Here is a 19,512-nt window from a genome sequence, read left to right as displayed (position 1 = left end):
TTATATATATTGGTTTTTACTTAATTTGTTATTTTTTCCTGTGCATTAGTGGGGGCCGAGAGGTCCCGTGCGTACCTTCTATCACGGAACTTTTCCCTCTTTTTTTTGGTCAAAGACGGAACTTTTCCTTCAAGTACGTCGAACACCAACTTTTATGTTTTTGACCACCTGACTGATAAAGATCCGAAATTTAACAGTTGACAGGTGCTAAGATGCGATCACCCCCAGAGACTTCTCCGCGACTTAACCCACAGAGACTCTTTCGTCTCTTCCTCTGGAGTGGACCTTCGGCAGCTTAGGCCGGCGACCGAGGGAAAGCGACGGCGATCGGAGCCACACCGAGGCAGATCGAAAGAGCTTCTTGCTCTGATTGTTTCGGTGATCTCCGGCAGCCCGGAGGCGGCGGCGAAGGGGGTTTGAATCCGAAAAACTGATGCTTTGTGGAATGTATCGCGAAGAGGGTTTTTGATCGTGTAGTGTTTGTTTTGTTATCGCAGAGCTGGGGCTATGGTGGGAAGCCGGCCATGGCGATTTTGTAGATAAGATGGCTGCGAGGATCGCTTGTTTTCTTCTCCTGGTTCTGGTTCAACGAGCCTGTGGTGATGACCGGCCAGGTCACAAAGTTACAACTCCTTTTTGATCATGCTTACATGTTATTGTTTGTTTCCCAAGTTTGAGATGTTTTCTTTTTTTTTTTGGAATTTATGATAAATTGATGATAGCTAACTTGGAGAATTTGAATGTTTTGGTTATGCCTTCTTTGAGTTATAGCCGCGTAGGGCTGGATTCTTATAAGGGCTAGAAGTTCATAATTATGGGCATGTTGAAAAAATTTCATGGATAAAAAAGGTTAGTGGTTGATGAATTGATGAGAGATTATGCTTGAGGAATTTCAGGATATGTCAATTAACATTGGATGCATTCAAAAAGGTATCAGGATATATCTTGGCTGTCTTTTGGATGCGTAACAATCATTTGTAATCATTCTTAAATTTTGCTGATTACTGAGGATAGATATGGCAAATTATAAGGAAAATCAAAAGGTTTGCATTTAGCTAGTATGTTTATGAGGCCAGGGTTAATTGGTTGCGATCACCTTGTGAATTGGTTTCATATAGTAAATTTTGTTTCATTGCTGTACAGCGAGTAGCCTTTTTTTTCTACAGGATATGTTTTCGTGAAGATTGGGTTTGTGCCGTGGAGTCCACAGACTGGTGAACTACTGGCTAATTCATTTTTAATTTTTTCTGTCGAGATAGTTCCAACATTAACTCTTTCTCTCTCTTGCTCTCAGAAAAAAAAAAGAGCACATTATCTTTTGTTAACAAAAACTCATTCATGGCTCAAAACATGCAATGATCAGGGAACACGGACTTCAGGATTTAATAGTCTTCCTTTTTCAGAAAAATTAATGACATTACTGACAAAAGCTGAATAATTGAGCTACATTTCTTGTTTGAGGGAGATAGTTTTGGTAGAAGGATCCATGTTGTTAATTAGGTTAGCATTTTATCATCTCAACAAAGGAAAAGACTATGAGATCAATCAGGGTTGTGAAAACTGGAATTAAGTTTTGCTCACAAAATTGTTGAGTAAATTCACATAAACAATGTATTGTAAATTTTGTATGCCAGTGATGGAATAGAATTTGGTGGCTAGTGTAGGGTGTATGTACATATTAGGCCGGTGGATACAATCTCATTTGCATAGGAAGTTGATAGGAATTGCATCTGAAAACAATGATAATTTCATAAAGAAAATTTAAGAAGTAAAATGCTGGAATTCGATACAAGACACTTTCTAAAGTTGACCTTAGCTTTTCTTGCTAACCATTTGAATAATTAATGTACTGGCACAAATTTTTATAGTGGATGCGACGAAGGAGTTGAGGAATCAGTTGCTGGTGAGAAACCCAGGAAACAAAATTCTGGAGAAATGGCATGGGGACCCGTGCTTGCCTTCTCCTTGGGAAGGTTTGACCTGCGAGAAGAGGAATAATATGATTGTCATCACTAAGCTGTAAGTGCCTCCTACACATCACAGATTCATGCTTCCATATTACCGCATTTTCCTACTTTGCTTGCACTTAAGATTTGTTGATTGTAATGTATGCTGTTTCTACATCTTCTTCATTAGAACTTTGTAAGCTACATTCTAGTTTCTGACTACCGAATGCTAAATGGCAAACAATCTCATATATACTCAGGAATCTGTCATCGAAGAGTTTGCAAGGGCCACTTCCTACAGCCATTGGTTACCTAACGGAATTAGAGGAGCTGTACGTTTGACTATTTTTGATTGTCGAGATCTTTTTTTTTTTTTTTTTGAGAATTAGAGGAGCTATCATATTTGACTTTTTTTTTTCTTTTCTCTGAATCCAATAGTTCATTCTACGTGCAGGGATGTGCAGAACAATAACTTCACAGGGTCCATTCCGGAATCTTTTGCCTCTCTCCACCATTTATCAAAACTGTATGATGGTGACATATTCTTTTATCTTCATTTTTCTGTCTCAAATATGGCAATTTGGTCCATGACTAAACCAGGTCTATATTACTGTAATGAGAAGAAGAATTGAATCATGTTTCTCTGTTTTCCTTTTTTACGTAAGACAAGGACTATGTTTATGGAAATTGTCTTTTAACAAAAAGAGTTCAGCTTAACAATTTAAATTGTCCATTTTTAGGTATATCGGGTGCAACCGACACTTAAGCAGTGAACTCCCGCCTGCCTTAGTGACGGCGAATCTTACTATAGGGTATGCAAACTACCCAGAGTTATGTTATATCAGCAAATTAAAGGGCAACATATTGTTTTTTGTCTCATATGCCTCTTAACTATGATTGTCAGTTCTGAAAGCTGTGCTGATCGAGATCATTGTCACCCAGAGTCTTCTCAACGAACTGTTTACTTGATAAGTACTGTTGCTGGAGGATCTGTGGCCTTTACTCTTGTGCTTGGAATATTTTTCACTTGTTTCCACAGACGTGCACGCCAACCTGATAAGCGAAGTTTCCCAATTATAAAGAGTATGTTCACCAAAACTTCACCTTTTCGATTCAAGCTCAAATAAGAAACTTGTAGAAGGTGATGCAAGATATGTTCAGATTAAGATTATCAGGTTTTCTCAACTTTTATTAGTCATTTTCAGTTGTTCTGAAATGTAGCATAAGAATTTATGGTGTGAAAATGTCAAAGGGAAAAAGGGTATGGTATTACTTCAGCCTGAATGATAACAAATAATTGCATGATGCTATTTCCCTGCCCATGCTTATGTTTTTTTTTCATGAACTGGTAGGTAGATGAACATAATCCCTTATATCAAATCTCATCTTCAATTTTGTCTAGAATCTTTCCGAGTCTAAGGGAAGCTTGGAGTGTTTCTCTCTGGTTGCCTGATCTTATACTGGTAAATGCCCTTCTAGATTTATTAAAGGTCCTTCTCTTGCTTAAAGTTGCCTTACCCAGGAGTTGTACCACTAATTGATAGTTGATGTTATGTATGTATGTATATATAGAAAGATTAGGATCAAGTTATGCCTGGTGTAACTCTTATAGAGTTACAACCTTTTTGAATTGAACAATGTGGATTCCACATTGATAATCCATGTCAGGGTAGGCCGAACTAGACCGAACCGCCTGGTTCGGCCCATACCGACCCAACCCGATGGAAAACCGGATCGGTTTGCCTATTGGAATCGTTTCCGGCATCGAACCGGTCGGAACGAGTTCCGAACCGACCGGAATCGGCCGGTCTGAAGCAGACCGAACCGGCCGGAACCGTTCGAAACTGGCTGGCTCCATTTGAACTCAGTGTGAACCGGATGGTTCGCGCTGAGTCGACCCGGTTCGAAACCGGGCCTACTCCCTCTCTACTTTTTTTTGTTAAAAATAAGTGTTGTCCTTTCCAGTAGTTTGTTTTGGAAGTTCCACCAACTTTTTCTTCCCTCCAATTTGCGACATCACACTAATTCAGTGCGATTGAAGAAAGATCCAAGCCTAAATAAGGTGTACTTTTTCTCTCCTATCTCATTCTCTCTATTTTTTTTGTTTGAAAAAATAGCTCGAAATTTGCAAAATAAAGAGAGTTCATGCCAAAATTTTCTATTTGGCCTTGATTTTACTATATGTTATAGATCTACAGATGATCTATACGATGACATAAAATTTTTAATTTTAAAATTATATATACTTTTTTAAAATATATATATAAAAAATAAAATTAAAAAATATAAAATCAGAAGTGTATTTAGGAGCATGCAAGCTACTCTCCAGCAAAATTTGATGTCCATTTATTCAAGTTTTGATGCGATCACGCGCACAGTGGCCTAGGTCTAAATTTGAAAAAAATTGAGACATAAGTATCCTTTAATGCATGCTCACGGAGCTCGAAAAATATATGTAGCTTGATGAGCAAGGATCGCCTCCATGACTGGCCAGTTTCGTAGTCAGCGAGGCTAGGGTCGATGCAGGACCATGGGCAGAGAGCAATATTCCACGCCTCTTTCCAGCTGATCTGCCATAGCTATAGGAGAGGCGATCACCATATGACTCCTCTTAGAGATATGATCGAAAGATGCTTAGATGAGGCCATTACTACCCAGTCGACTGTTAGATGTATGCCCTAGAAGCCAATCTGGCTGACACATTATTAATTCTGAGATATAGTTTTATACTTGACTTTATTATTATTGAATAATAAATGGACATCTTTTTCATTCATATTGTGTATGTGTCTATGAATCGTCCAAAAAATTAATAAGATGATGATGCATATCCTCAAGAGTTGAGAATTTGAGCTATGTGTCATTGGTGATTAATTCTTAAATGCTTCTGATCGATAGATCATCACGAGGATGGTGATTGATCCGATGAGATTAGTGTACAAATCATTTTTCTTTTGGGTGGACGAGTCTCAAGTGCACAGTGTAGGGACACTGAAGTGATAGTGCAGGTGCTTGTTAGAGAACAAGAGGACTAAGTGTGACCAAAAACAAGAAGTCACATGGATGTCTAGCCACTCGTCAGTGACTTGCTTGATGTTGCAGTAGTGTGACTAGTTCTTTAACTTGCGGTGCTTCGGCTATTCATAGTGAGGTTGCTGTAGTTTGACTGCACGTATACATGGTCTCCAGCCATATGGATTCTTGTGGTGTAGATTGGATGCAGTAGGTTCACTGTAGGAGTAGGGTATGCACCTACATGGAATCTATCGATCTTGGTAGATAAGAAGTGATCCTATATGATTTATAAGACTGAGTTTATAAGACCTCGGCCAGGATAGTATGTACAGTGGAAAAGGAGTTTTCCACTTTCGAACTTAAGTCGAATAAATCTTGATATATAACAGATGATGGGGTTTGACGAGTTATTCCTCCGTCCTGTAGGGATCTACGATATAAGGACTGTCTCATACGATAACTGCACTTAGAGGTTCATCATTCCATTCTGCTGGGTTGCCGCTACATGCTACTAGGTGTCATTGATGGATTGTGAGACTCAAAGGCATTCACTTGATGATCAGTGAACCCGAATGAGAATAGTTGGAATTGTTCCAACCCATTGAAAGGAGTTTCAATGATATTGTGATAGGGATCACAATATATCTCACTACCAGACAGAATAGAACCTATGGGGTCACACATATTAGAGGTATTGACCGATCCGATGGTTGAATTATGATTTGGAATCACAATAGTTCAAGATTGTCAATTTGATTGATAATTGATTAACCTACTAAGAGTTAGTGAGTTGAAGAAGGAATAATTATAATTGGATTGCAATTTAATTGAATCAATTGGATTTAATTAATTGGGCTTGATCTTATTAAATAAGAGTCCTACTTGGAGTAGGACTCCTAGAGTCCTAATTAGATTAGGACTTCAAATTATTAGAATCCTAATTGGATTAGGATTTCTAAAGTTCTAATTGGATTAGGACTAAAACTAAATGAGTCCTAATTGGATTAGGATTCCTAAAGTCCTAATTAATTTTGATTTAATAAATCAAGATGACTCCTAATTAGATTAGGATTGAAGAGTTCAAATTGAGTCATGATCCAATTGGGTCCTAATTGGATTAGGACTCTTATGGATAAGTCCAAATTGATTTATAAATTAAAGGAGACCTAATTAGATTAGGACTCACTTAAAGAAGGGCCATCTAATCCTCCTTGGAGGAGGATTAAGTGCACACAAGAGGGCCCCTCCTCTCTTTTTCCTTATGTGCGGCACAAAGGGAGGGGCGTACGCCCCTCCTTGGAGATAAGGATGGAGCTCCTAAAATTTAGGAGCTCCACACGCCCAAAGAGAGGAAATAAGGGGCGGACCCCTTAAGGGATTTTAGGCTATTCCATTCAGCCGTGATATCTCTCTCCTCATCCCTCTTTTGTGCCATGAAATACAAGAGAGAAGGTCTCTCTTTCCAGCCATAAGGGAATAAAGAAAATGGGTGTTGGTGGCCTCCATCTAATTCCTTCTTCCACCAAAATAAAAAGGTAGCAAGAAGGGTGAATCTGGTTCTCCCCTTCTAGTCCTTCTTCCACCTCTCTAAGGCAATCAAGAGTTGATTCAAAAGAGAGAATTTCAACCATCAAAACAAATCTCTGCAAGGGAGCTAGCGCCCCGGGGAGATTCAGGCATTTGGATTGGTTCTCTGCCTCGTGTGGATATCCATAGAGGCCGGACACGTGTACGGCTTTAAGCGAACCTTCCAACAAATACCACGATTAAAAGTTTGCGGTGATCGTCTATCCGTACAAGATAAAGATCTGATCTTCCTAATCTTATAAAAAAGTTTTAATCCTAATCTATCTACGAACGTCGGTTTTAAAATACGTTCATGCGATGAACGGATCCGCGCATGCCTCTTCCGCTGCATCTCTGATTTTTCTACGGCGTGCGGGGATCCCAACATCAATTTGGTCAGGAGGGCGATATACATCCTTCCAACATGTCCAGGCAGAGAGAGGCACAAAGGATAAGCAGACAAAGAGTGGCACAAAGGATAAGCAGGCAGCAAGTGGCACAAAGGATAAGCAAGCAGCGAGTGGCACGAAGGGTAAGAAAGCAGCGAGTAGCACGAAGAGTAAAAAAGGCAGCTGCCCAATACACCAAAAAAAGAAAACAAAAGGTACCTACAGCCCCAATGGAGAATATGGAGGAAGAGCCAGTTCACTCAGATTAAGAGACCAGGAGTAGTAGTTCTAGTAGTCATGGATTTGCCGACCAAAAAGAGAGGAGAGGATATGAGACCACCGTTTATGCTACAGTGTGGTCTTCGATTCACTGGTGAGTCCTAGTTTACGCATGTTACACAAGCTAGAGATCATGGTGCATGATTTGGTGAAGCCCGCGAGGATTCAATTGTATATAGGAGACGGGCTCCTCGAGGTCATTCAGAAAGACATGATGCAGCTTGCAGATGATCTCGCACGTGGAGTAGAATTTTTAGATGTATCAAGTTTCGAGTCTGGATCCTATTACCCACAACCACAAGCAGCCTATGATCCATACTGATACGGATATGGATATGTACGTTCGAGGTACCTTCTAGTGGCTACTATCCTGTGCAGCTCGGAGCATCTTACAAATTGAATTTTGCTGCCGGCTTATTCGAATGTGCTCCTTCACAGCTATTTTATTAGCCAGTGTATTGGATAGAGGACACCTTTCAGAGCCAGAGTTTTAGCAAGAGATTCGAGAGTGCTTATAACCTAGAGCGTGTTCCTTATGGGATGAACATACAAGACTACAATACCATTTGGTTAGAGGGGTAGGCTGATGTGTCTCCGACTATGCTAATAATCTGGATATCTACGAGAGGCATCGCCACTCGACGAGATTTTAGATATCAATATGTATGTTGTACTTTAAATATATGTAATTGATTGTATTATTTTATATTTTTTATCTTACTACTTGAATTGAGAATATTTCATATTGTTTCTTGTAGCATGCAGCATTTTACTAATTATTTTATATTTTGCATCATTTTAAAACAATCATATACTTCATTCAGGTTCAATCGGAAATATAGAAACATCAAAAAATATTAAAAAATATCAAAAAGTATCAAATTGGACTTAAAATCATTGAAAATGTTCAAAAAATTGATTACCAATTAAATCAACTTAAAAAATTTCAAAAAAATAGGCATGCCGGTACGGAACTGGTACGCCCAAGCATACCATGTGTCGGTACGGTAACGAACCAGTACCATACCGAGTTGTCTGCCAATCGGTACGGATCCTAGTATTAGTTCGGCGGACCTTGATCTGTGTCATTGAATATGGTCTATTATTTTTAAACTGTATACACACTAATGATTTGGAGATTCCTAGCCTATGTATCAAGTGATCAAAAATTGAATGGTTTAAATAACACAAACAATTGACCACTTGATGCATAGGCTCAGGGTCTCAAAATCATATGATTTTTGCAAATAAGCAGTTAGTGATCGTAGATCACATTCAGTAGCTTAGATTATTGATGTAGGACCCTCATTATTCAATTCCAAAAAATGGTGCGACTCTGTAAGAGTTACATCATGTGTAACTTGGACCTAATCTATATATATAGTTATCTTTTATTTCTCTTGTACAGCTTGGCATGGTGGTGATGGGTGACCACATTCTCTCTCTCTCTCTCTCTCTCTCTCTCTCTCTATGTATGTATGCATGTATAGACATATATGTATATATATCTTGAGCTCTTGCTCCATGTTGAGTAACTCAATTTTCTTATATGTTTAGCTCTTCTATCATGGTATCAGGGCCTCCATGAAAATCATCCTAGACAACATTAGACCACTATCATCTTATTAAATTGAATCAGTCCAGCTGTGCTTGGATCGGTCTTGAAACTACCAAGAGAGCATCCCCAAACTTCCAACATATCAATCATCTTTGCACAGATCTATTTGTGCTCAGATCAGTCCCTTTTTTTTTCATCTGTTATTGCTGTAGTTGTTATGTCACTGTTGCTGCTTTGTTGCTGAATTGCTGGTGCTGTCATTATGTTGCATGTCAACTGTTTGATCTTATCCTTATGTGGTTCTATGTGGTTTCTAGTAATATTTCTGCAGCATTGCTTTCTGCTATATCTGATGTAATTGACACCGCGCTCACTACGTGTTCTCAGTCACTGCTTACCTATTGTTTGGAGTGGTATTGCAGCTATACTACAGCTAGCACATCAATTGTCGTTTGTTGCTGGTTCTCACTCATATTTCAGCCCTCATCTTTTGTGCTGTTACATCCACCTTTGTATGCATAATATTGAGGCCATATTCCTCCAAATTTAGCCACTGTTGATACACTAGCTGATCCTTTGTTTTGAAGCCATTATTGAGCATCTTTCTTCACCATGTGCTTAGTGATTGTCTGGCCTTCCTTTCTTCTTTTTGAGTGTTAACATTCGTTGCATCATGGCGTTAGTGATGTTATTGGAGGGTTTGATGTTAAGTCGGAGGGACCATACTAACTATTAAGCATGGTCCATGACTCTCAAGATGTATCTTCATGGTAGAGATATGTGGGGCCATATTGATGGCACAGACCCCAAGCCTACCCCGGATGGTGATCCAAAGAGTGCAGTGGCCAATAGTAGATAACCATATCATGGCTATTACATCACGATGAATGGCTCCTTCTATTTGGCTTTGCCTAGAAAAGTTCATGACGGCTCATGACATGTGGGATTACTCAGCCACCATGTCCAGTCAAGACATGCTCCAGGATATCAACTTATGCAACAGCTGCTTTCCAAGATGCTTGCTGTAAAGTATTTTATTCATTCATGATGGACTTTTGGCAGGAGTTGACTAGCATGGGGCCCTGTGTTTGTGCATTGTGCATGTCTGAGCTACCAAAGTGTCAGGATCGATAACATCTTTTCTCTTTTCTGATGCATTTTCTACCATAGTTTGAGTCCTTTCAGGGACAATCTTGCATCATTCTGCTTTGCCATATCTAGGTGCTGCTTATTTAGAGCTTGTTGCCGAGGAGATTTGCTTGCATATGCTTGTGCTCCATAGCTGACTCAACTGAATAAGTTTTTATGATAACAATGAATAAATCAATCACTTTCACATCTATCCCCAGATCCTTTCCAACTTTTGAGTAGGTATCTACATTTTTCCAAGATTTGACATTTTCTTTGTTTCCTAATATCATACTTTCGTATATGCAAATTAAATATACTTTCAAGTATATTTTAGAATTACAGCCCTCTGGATGTTTTACAATGTTCAAGCACCCCTTGGTTACCATGTCGGTTGTAGATTTAGTTGGTCTGTTTTATGATTTTATCGCTTTTAAATTGATGCTCTCTTTTTATGTGAAACACCTTCATACATGCAGATCCAGTTTTCTCAGAGTCCAGCACTCTTGACCCTCATTCAAGCCCTGTGGTACAGCAGTTCTCTCTTAAGTATATTGATAATGCCACATGCCACTACAAAACCTTGATAGGAGAGGGTGGATTTGGAGCTGTGTACCGTGGTACTCTGCCACATGGTCAAGAAGTAGCAGTAAAGGTTCGATCAGCCACCTCCACTCAGGGAACCCGTGAGTTTGATAATGAGGTAAAAAAAAATTATAGAGCATCTTTCTTTTAGTTGTATACTTTGGGTTGGGGGGGGGTACAGTTTTGCGTTCTTTAACTACAGAGAGTTAAGCTTATATTATTCTTGGGTTCTATACAATGTAGTCTTATTATGAACATACGAGCATCTTTAATTTAGGTGCATGCTTTTGGTGCATCAGCCAAATCTGGCATTAGTAGGAGTCTTGGAACTTGGGAGTGTCTGTCATTGCTAGGTTCCATATTGATTGCTTTATATTCCTATACCACTACTACCTAATGGGATGGTGGTCATGATGAGTGCTTTTTCTACTTTCCTGAATGAGTTTTGGTTTTCAGTTACCTCCTGACAACTTTGTGCAATCAATATCTTAACCAAAAGAGCACACTTACTCTAAGCATTCTTTGCTATGACATTTTCCCCAGGTAAACCTTCTTTCGACTATTCGGCATGAGAATTTGGTCCCACTTCTTGGATACTGCTGTGAAAATGATCAACAAATTCTAGTTTATCCCTTCATGTCTAATGGTTCACTACAAGATCGTCTCTATGGTAGTTATCTTCTGATGAAGGACTATTTAACTTCAATTTGCCTTCTCCTTATATTTTTCTTTTTCTTAATCATGATTTTCTTTGTTTACAGGGGAGGCAGCCAAAAGAAAGGCTCTTGATTGGCCAACCAGACTCTCAATTGCTCTTGGTGCTGCACGAGGTAAGTATCCTCCTATTGATTTACTTTTCTACTTGATCATATTGGGTATAGGCGGTGGAAGGTCAATCTTGTAAATTTTGCTGACTTCTAATTGCTAGATACCGTTATAATTTTTGGCTGGATATTCACAAAACATCTAATATTGCCTTTGATATTTTTCTTTTTTTAATTGAACTGTAGAAAGACAGAAGGAATAAGTTCATGTTGAGAAAAAAAATTCTTTCATACTTTTCAATATTATAAAAGTAGAATCAAAAAAAAAATCTGAGTAACATGAATCAAGCCTTGTCCTTGTCCATACCTCTTTCCTATCTTGCACATGGCATGCCATCTCAATTATTTCTTTGCCGGTTTATCCTTTAAGTTCATTCTATTCATTTTAAATTTGCTTTCAAGTCTTCACTGTATCTTAACGTTCTCGTTGCCTTCCTGTTCATCTTATGATAAATGAACTCATAAAATCATTTCTACTCTTTTGTGTTAGAGGTGGTGAATGAATTAGCTCATGTTACTCTTCCTGAAAAATTCAAGAAATATCTCTTTGCTATATGGTATGGGATATGTGCCTACATAAATTTATTATGGTGAAGCTATTAAAATCAATGATTTATTGATGGTCCATCTTTGGAATTTTTTATGATATAAAGTATATGTCATGTACGGTACAGACAGCTAGTTTATTAGCCAGTTGTAAATGTAGATTCATTTACCAATTGTGATAAATTGATAATATTCACATGTTTCTTAATCACCAAAATAGGATTACCCAGAACTTCTTATTATCTTAATAAACTGGTGGGTTAACCTGTCCTTTCATCAAAGAAAGATGAAAAAAAGATGACAATTTGATCAAATTAACTCATATTTTAGGTTTTATATAATATTCGTTTAAGTCAGCATAGTGTTTCAGTGTCTAGGTCAATCTTCAATAACATTTATTTCTTATGATTAAGCTGTCCATTATGTTCTCTTAGACTGCTTAACGGTCACAAGTTGTCTGAACAGATATATATTCAAACCAACTGTATGTGTACACTCTAGACCTGGCAAACAGGCAAGCCTTTGGAAACTTTAATTGGTATTTGCAAGTTTTGTTCTTTAATTGTTTAACTTTTAATATATGGATGGTTTTTAAATCCTTTTCTGTATTGGTAAGTAAAAAATAGTTTGACATCTAGTTTTATTTTCTAATATAATTCAGGCTTAATGTATCTGCACACTTTTGCTGGACGGTGCATCATACACCGGGATGTAAAGTCAAGCAACATTCTTTTAGATGACACCATGTGTGGCAAGGTGGCCGATTTTGGCTTTTCTAAATATGCACCACAAGAGGGAGACAGTGGTGCTTCTCTGGAAGTGAGGGGAACTGCTGGATACCTGGATCCAGAGTAAGTTTATATATTTTTTCTTAGATGGTTGAAAGAAACTTTCTATAGATATTCTTTTTAACTCACATTCTTAAGCCCTCATTAGATGTTACTCTTATGTTCTGATTTTGTATCTTGCTCATGTTTTGAGATATCTTATAGTGGATTGATATTGAAGTCAACTGGAGCTGATAAGTATATCAAGTATAGTCATAGAAGAGTTTGTACCTTAAAGCTTTCTCTCCAACAAGGAGAAGATTCAAACTTTGGACGTCGGGTTACGAGGAGTATAACAACTGCTGTAACACTTTATAAGGCCTAACTCGGGCCAAAAAGAGTGACTATCAAGAAGAACATCCAATATTACATTTGTTCAAGACTGAATTTCTAATCTTCTTTTGACAACTGAACAAAGATTCTGTGAGGCTTCTATAAAACTTAAAATAGGTTTTCCAACCTGAAAATGACTTTCGCTTAAGTCCCATCATATGGGTTGATCTCTTAACCCATATGCCTGGTCTCACCTAAGTAAACAAGGTTCATTGCATGTTTGATTTCACAAACTAGATGCAAAAAAAAACAGACCACTAAACATGACCTGGTTTGGCCCGTTTCCTTTAAACTTCAATAGCTCCAGCTCCATTGGTTCCCTCTAATCTAGTTCCCGTATCAAGATGTTCATTGCATTACAATCTCTCTGAGAAGTTTGCTAGGAGCTGCAGATCTGGTTCTGTTAATTCCATATGTGGCTTTAACTACCTATTTCTATAAAGCCTCCAAAGACGTTCAAATATCCAAAGCATGGTCTGCCGTACTGGTCTGTATCGGCCGGTACAGGCCGGAACGTTCCGGTCTGGCTTGAGACCGGTACCGGATCAGCGTGGAATTCGGTACCAGTAGTTTATTGTTGAATGACCGGTACGGGATCGGTTCGGACCGGTCCGGGCTGCCACCGGTACGCCGACCGGTACCGGTACGGCGGACCTTGGTCCAAAGCCTTTTGCCAACACAAATGGTATCCATAAAATTTTTTAAAAAACTAACTGTGCAAGCTTTCTCAATACTTGTTCATTTTGACTTACTAATATCTTTTAGATAAAAACTGAAACTGAAACTGAAAAGAGAGTAACAAGATGGTGATAAATTGATTGCACTGGCCCTCAGCCTCCTCTTATGGGCTAATAACCTTCATCTTTTAGATGAAGAGGGATTGGCTGGTACATTCTTTACTCGCAAAGTGCTATAAGCCTATAACTATATGCTGCTATCCTTGCATGATAATTTGCCTATCTTGAAGTAAAGAAGTGATCCTATTGTTATCATTGAAGAAAGTTCTACAGTTCGGGAGAATGTGTTTTTACAAGCATTGGTACCTAAGCCATCAAGAAAGTGGTTGACACTTTATGGGAAAATTTCTTTCTTTGAGTCCCAACTATGTGTTCTTTTCAAAAAGATTCATGTGTTCTTGTGTTCTCCATTCGCATTTTGTTGTTAATGCTGCTGTTATCTATGTATTTTCTTTGTAAGCTCCAAGTCAATTTGTTTTGTAAAAGTCAAGCTTAACTTCTTTGTATTCATTCAAAACTCAAGCTTCTTTGACCTCAGTATCTCTCTGTAGAGAAAGGCGCTTGCTGCACCCAAGTTTGGAAAATCAAAGTAATTGAAATTTAATAAGTCAGATGGCAATCTTAATTGTCATCTAATCTTTTGCAACAGTAGTTTCTACTTTCTTGTCTTGATTATGTTTCAAAAATGGAATGCTCAGTTGTCTCGAGTACTTGAATTCTGGGATTTTTTTTTATTATGAGTCATCTAAGTTATTAAAATACTGCTGCATAATCAAGTTCAGCTCTCTGGTAAGCAATTGCATTGCTTGCAGCTGCACACTAATAAGCTCGAATTATGTTTAACCATATCCAAAACATTTTCCCAAGCAGCATCTGTTGGTCTGTGTACTACAGCTTAGCCCATGAGTTTGATTGCAAGATGATACAGAATTTGAAGCAAGCTGATCAAAACTCTAGCGTTGTGATCAAGCAACTTCTGAGTCTGAATGATTGCTAGGCCACCAAGACACAAAGTTATAACAAATCTGAAACCAAAAGCTTTATTATATTCTCCTAAACCTGTCATGTTCAGTGACCAGAAAATTATTGGAAGATGGAAATATAAATACAAGTTGTAATGTTCACATTGTTTTATTGCAGATATTATTCGACCCAGCAGCTATCAACCAAAAGTGATGTCTTCAGCTTTGGAGTGGTTCTTTTAGAAATTATAACTGGAAGAGAGCCTCTAAATATACACAGGCCACGCAATGAGTGGAGCTTAGTTGAATGGGTATGGTTTTCAAGTTTTATATACTTGTTCCTCCCCCCAAAAAAAGTGCATACTCCTTTCTGAACATAATATCTGAACTTTCTGTTTATAAAGCTTGCTACAAAGATAAGTTTTCTTCGGATAACAATGAAGTTTTGGCAGTTGCAGCCTTCCTAGCTAGGCAACCGGTGAAGAATTGCTTTGTCTTAGCATTTTCTGATGGAATAATTTTGCTAGAATATGCATTTGCAAGAAAACATTATGAATAACTTTGCCCTAATAAATGTTTTTTGCATCTAAGGGTGAGCCTTGGAGCAACGATAAGGTTGCTCCATTATACACTGGAGGTCATTAGTTTGAAATAAGGAAGCAACCTCTCCACATGTGAGGGTAAGGCTACATACATCTGATCCTCCTCAGCCCTACAATGGTAGGAATCTTGTGCACGGGACCATCCTTCTTAAAATATATTTTGCATCTGCACTTAGAAAATGCTTTTCATTTTTTTCTAAGAAATAAAGAAAACATTCTTTTTCAATCCCTTTTCCTTTATAACACCATTTTCCCATTCTTTAGAACTCGGTACAAGACATGATTTCTTCTTTTTTTTTTTAACTTGTGGTCATTCTTTTTATGTATTATAATCATCACTTTCTAACACTTTTTCAGAGTAAGTTACAAACACTTATTTTAAAGTTTATTACATGGTTTATTTTCTATTGTTGCAAGCATGGTATGCTGTACCGATCGGTACCAGCCGGTACTGGGCATACCGTACCGGTACCGATGGGTACCGGTATCGGTACGCTAGTGTCGGTACGCCTGGCGTACCGCATACCATACCGTACTGATACTCGGTACGCCTATGCTAGTACGGCATCGGTACGGGGTTCGATACCGGTACGGCGAACCTTGGTTGCAAGTATGTTGCTGGTTAGCAGTAGAGATCTCAGCTATGTGATTCTCCTGTGCTAAAAAATCATGTGGCAAGTGGACAATTTTTATTTGCACATGCATCATGTCTGAAATATGCATCTTTGGCTGGATAGCAAGAATTATCATTGTACAACTTGTAATCCGACAGGCAAGACGATGATAGGACAAAAATTATACTGTACATGGATTTCTTGCAGATCTACACTTGCTTTTAAAGTTGGTGTCTTCCTCCTTTTACAGAAATCCTACTCATTCAAAGATGGTTGGCAAACACAAGCAGCACAAATTTAAAAATGATTGACATTAGTTATTGTTTCCCTACACAACTCTTACAAGACATGCAGTCTCCTTTTGGATATCAGAAATCATAATGAAGTCTGGGAATGTAGTAATTTGTAGAAATTCTTTCCTTGTACCTGCCCTTCATAGGTTTCTATTTTCCCATGCTTGGGAGAAATGACCTGAATTTGTTTTTGTTCATGTTCACCGTGGTGAACATCATGAACTAGAAATCGCATTGTCACACAGAGACAATGTTTTGACCCAATTGCATACCATTTCATCATCTTACCCTCCCCCATTTTCAATCTTGTGTTGCTCCACCATTTATGCCAATCTTGCCTTTTTTGTTGAGATCACTGATATAGCAATCTTTCTGTTGATCAATGCTTTCACAAAGCTTAGGGTCTTATCTCTTGTCATTCGTATCCCTAACCAAGCTTGAGTTGAGCTTACCTAGCCCTAGACTTCACCTTCAACTCTTGAGCTCCTTCCACATATCATCTCAACATGCTTCTACTTTGACCCAACATTGTCTTGTTCATGATGTATGTGGTCATTGTGTATGATCTCTCCTCTTGACTTCAAGGCAAATATCGGATATGATCGTCCATCAATATCATACTAGGATTTGAGGTACTCCCACCCTTCTGCTTGCATATCTTGTCCAACCTATAGTCTGTGAGGTGAATGTCCTACATTATCACCTGGATATGCTGGACATCTTTCAGAACCATACTTCACAAATACATTAATTTTTAAATGCTCCATGATATGATGTTCTGCGTGATTCCTTTAGATGTTTAGCTAGTTATAAGAAATGGACGGTACATCTCATGTGACAATCACCACTTTGTGTTTTCTTTAGTTAAATGAATAATTGATTTTGGCAGTTAAAATGTTTTCCATTCAAATATAGCAGTTCATTTTACAGCACAGAAATCTTCCATCTTAAATCTTGCCTTGCAAAGCTCAGTTCTAACTGATGCATTATTTGTATCTAGGCAAAACTATTCATTAGGGAATCAAGGATTGAAGAAATTGTAGATCCTAGTATAAAGGGTCAGTACCATTCAGAGGCAATGTGGAGGGTGGTAGAGGCTGCATTAGCATGCACCGAGCCCTTCTCATCCTACCGTCCCAGCATGGTGGATATTGTCCGGGAGCTGGAGGATGCATTGATAATTGAGAACAATGCCTCGGAATATATGAGGTCCATTGAAAGCATGGGAGGGTCCAATCGCTTTTCAGTGGAGAGGAAAATATTTGCTCCATCTTCAGTACCTACTGAACCATCTTCAACTCACTGTCAAACCATCGCTGCTCCACTTCCCAGATAGTTATGCATGGATCATCAGACAAATGGTGGAACACTAAACAAAATTCAGTTATAGACAAACAGATTGTTGTGAAACCATTTTCAGTTTCATGTATTTATTTATGGTAAATGAGAAGTAGTTGGTGGGGCATCTCTCTCTTAATTTTTTTTGGGGAAAACTTGGTGGGGCATCTTAGGCACAAGGAATTGCAGGGAAGTGCATGATCCTTGTGTTGGTTTTCTATCACCAGTACATGTATAAACAATTTGTGGCTATCAATGCTTTAGCCACTTTTCTGAGAAAATTACATCAAACCATCTTTCGCTACTAAATGCCAAATTTACATCCTGTTGCTTTTTAATTAACAACCACTTGTGTGACTATTTGTGCTATCTACTTTTTGAGAGCACTAACGTGGGAAAGGGAATGTATAGTTATTGTAGGGGCATGTACTGCTATAGTCTATTGGAATAATCAACAGACAGTTATGTGGGAATTGATAAGTGCACCCATTTTTCCCTTTCTTTAAGCCTTTCTAAAAAGTTATAATAGTCTTTTACTCAAAGAAGAGCCATAACAGTTAAAACATGCTTAGTAATTTGCTATTTGCGTATTTTTTGTTGCTATGTTTTATGTATATATGTTTGTGAAGCTTTACTGATGGTAAAAATGAAAACAAAGGTGTTTCGAAAATGAAGAATAAGTTCTAGAAACCTAACCAACGAGATTGCGTTTGCAGTTGTGTATCAGTGCTAAAAGAGAAGTTCCACTGTATTAGTGCTCATAGTTATCCTAATATTAACCAAAATACAGTGCCTATAAGCAATGCAATTAAGATATTGCAAGTATGATACTTGAGCAATGTGTAGAAAGATAATGAAATTATAAATATCAAGTTATAATTAAAAGAATAAGTAATTTGTGGAGAGAAATATTCTTTATTGGAAAATTGGCTTCCTAAAATCATGAAATTTATTTTGATTTTTTTAACCTTTGCATTGGAGAAAAAGATTTCTGAATTTGTTTTTCTTTTTTGCACAGACTCTAAATGGCCAATATTTTTTTCCTAAAATAATCTAAATTCAATTTTTTCTTACAATATTTTTTCTAGAATAATTAAGAAGAGTCTCCCTCAAATTAGAGCTTATTTAAAATATTTTTGAAAATTTTTTTCTGCATGCATGGAATTAGTTAATGGCTTTCTAAAATATCTCTATATTTGATTTTTTCCTAAAAAATTTAAGAACTAAGTCTACATGCATTGGGGGAAATATTCTTGAAAGGAATATGGCTTCCTAAATTTTTTTTTCCTATGCGCGACAATTTCTAACATAATTAGATATACGTTGCTTCTTAAAATTATAAAATTTATTTTTATTTTTTTACCTCTATGTGCATGGAGAAATTTTTTTTTTTTGTTTTTTTTTTGTGCATGGACTCTAAACCATTTAATATTTTTTTAGAATAATCTAAAATTTATTTTTTTTTTACGATAATTTTTTTCTGAAATAAGTAAGAAGAGCCCCCCCCCCCCCCAAAAAAAAAAAGAACTTATTTTTATTTTTTTCAATTTTTTACTTCTACATGCAATCAATTAGTTAATGACTTTATAAAATAATTGTAAATTCAATTTTTTTAAAAAAAAACTAAGAAGAGTATTTAAGTCTAGTAGCATAGGGGAAAATATTCCCAAAAGAAATATGGCTTTCTAAAAAAAAAATCTATATATGATGATTTCTAATATATTTAGATATATAGTACTTCGTAAAATCACCAAATTTATTTCAAATTTTATTTTTTACTCTACTGGGGTAGAGAGAAATATTTTTGAAAGTGACAAAATGGTGATCCCTAACGTATTTAGATATACACAGCTTTCTAAAATGATGAAATTTATTTTAAATTTTTCTCTCTATATGTATGGAGGGAAATATTCTTAAAAGGATCAGGACTTCCTAAATTTTTTCTCTCCTGATAATTTCTAATATATTTA

At 37.3% G+C, this 19,512-nt stretch overlaps 1 protein-coding gene across 4 annotated transcripts; it reads left to right on the top strand.

The window, feature by feature from the left end:
- The first annotated feature begins 125 nt into the window (after positions 1-125).
- On the top strand, positions 126-17,851 carry LOC103714442 (nodulation receptor kinase-like). 4 transcript variants are annotated; one of them, XM_088721040.2, is made up of 13 exons: positions 126-414; positions 498-622; positions 1,869-2,019; positions 2,207-2,278; positions 2,401-2,472; positions 2,687-2,758; positions 2,851-3,029; positions 10,361-10,584; positions 11,010-11,136; positions 11,228-11,296; positions 12,498-12,687; positions 14,874-15,006; positions 17,205-17,851. In XM_088721040.2, coding segments are annotated over exons 2-13 (1,626 nt in total). In that variant the 5' UTR covers positions 126-414; positions 498-621; the 3' UTR covers positions 17,541-17,851. The 4 variants fall into 4 exon arrangements, with proteins under 4 accessions (XP_088577166.1, XP_088577167.1, XP_008799908.3 ...); XM_088721041.2 differs by lacking the exon at positions 17,205-17,851 and adding an exon at positions 15,287-17,167 and having other exon boundaries at positions 131-414; positions 498-614; XM_008801686.6 differs by having other exon boundaries at positions 133-414; positions 498-614.
- Positions 17,852-19,512: the final 1,661 nt, after the last annotated feature.

Source organism: Phoenix dactylifera, chromosome 1, assembly GCF_051530095.1.
Source record: "Phoenix dactylifera cultivar Ajwa chromosome 1, Ajwa_hap1_PhDact_Kaust_v1.1, whole genome shotgun sequence".
NCBI classification, from domain to species: Eukaryota; Viridiplantae; Streptophyta; class Magnoliopsida; order Arecales; family Arecaceae; genus Phoenix; species Phoenix dactylifera.
Note: the sequence above shows the minus strand (reverse complement) of the source record. Positions and strands in the feature narration are given on the sequence as shown.

Bases quoted from the DNA above. Each gene is read 5' to 3' on its own strand.
- LOC103714442 (XM_008801686.6), top strand. From the start codon at position 545: ATGGCTGCGAGGATCGCTTGTTTTCTTCTCCTGGTTCTGGTTCAACGA. The intron at 2,020-2,206 runs GTAAGTGCCTCC...ATATATACTCAG, and splicing joins ATGATTGTCATCACTAAGCT to GAATCTGTCATCGAAGAGTT. The intron at 11,297-12,497 runs GTAAGTATCCTC...AATATAATTCAG, and splicing joins TGCTCTTGGTGCTGCACGAG to GCTTAATGTATCTGCACACT.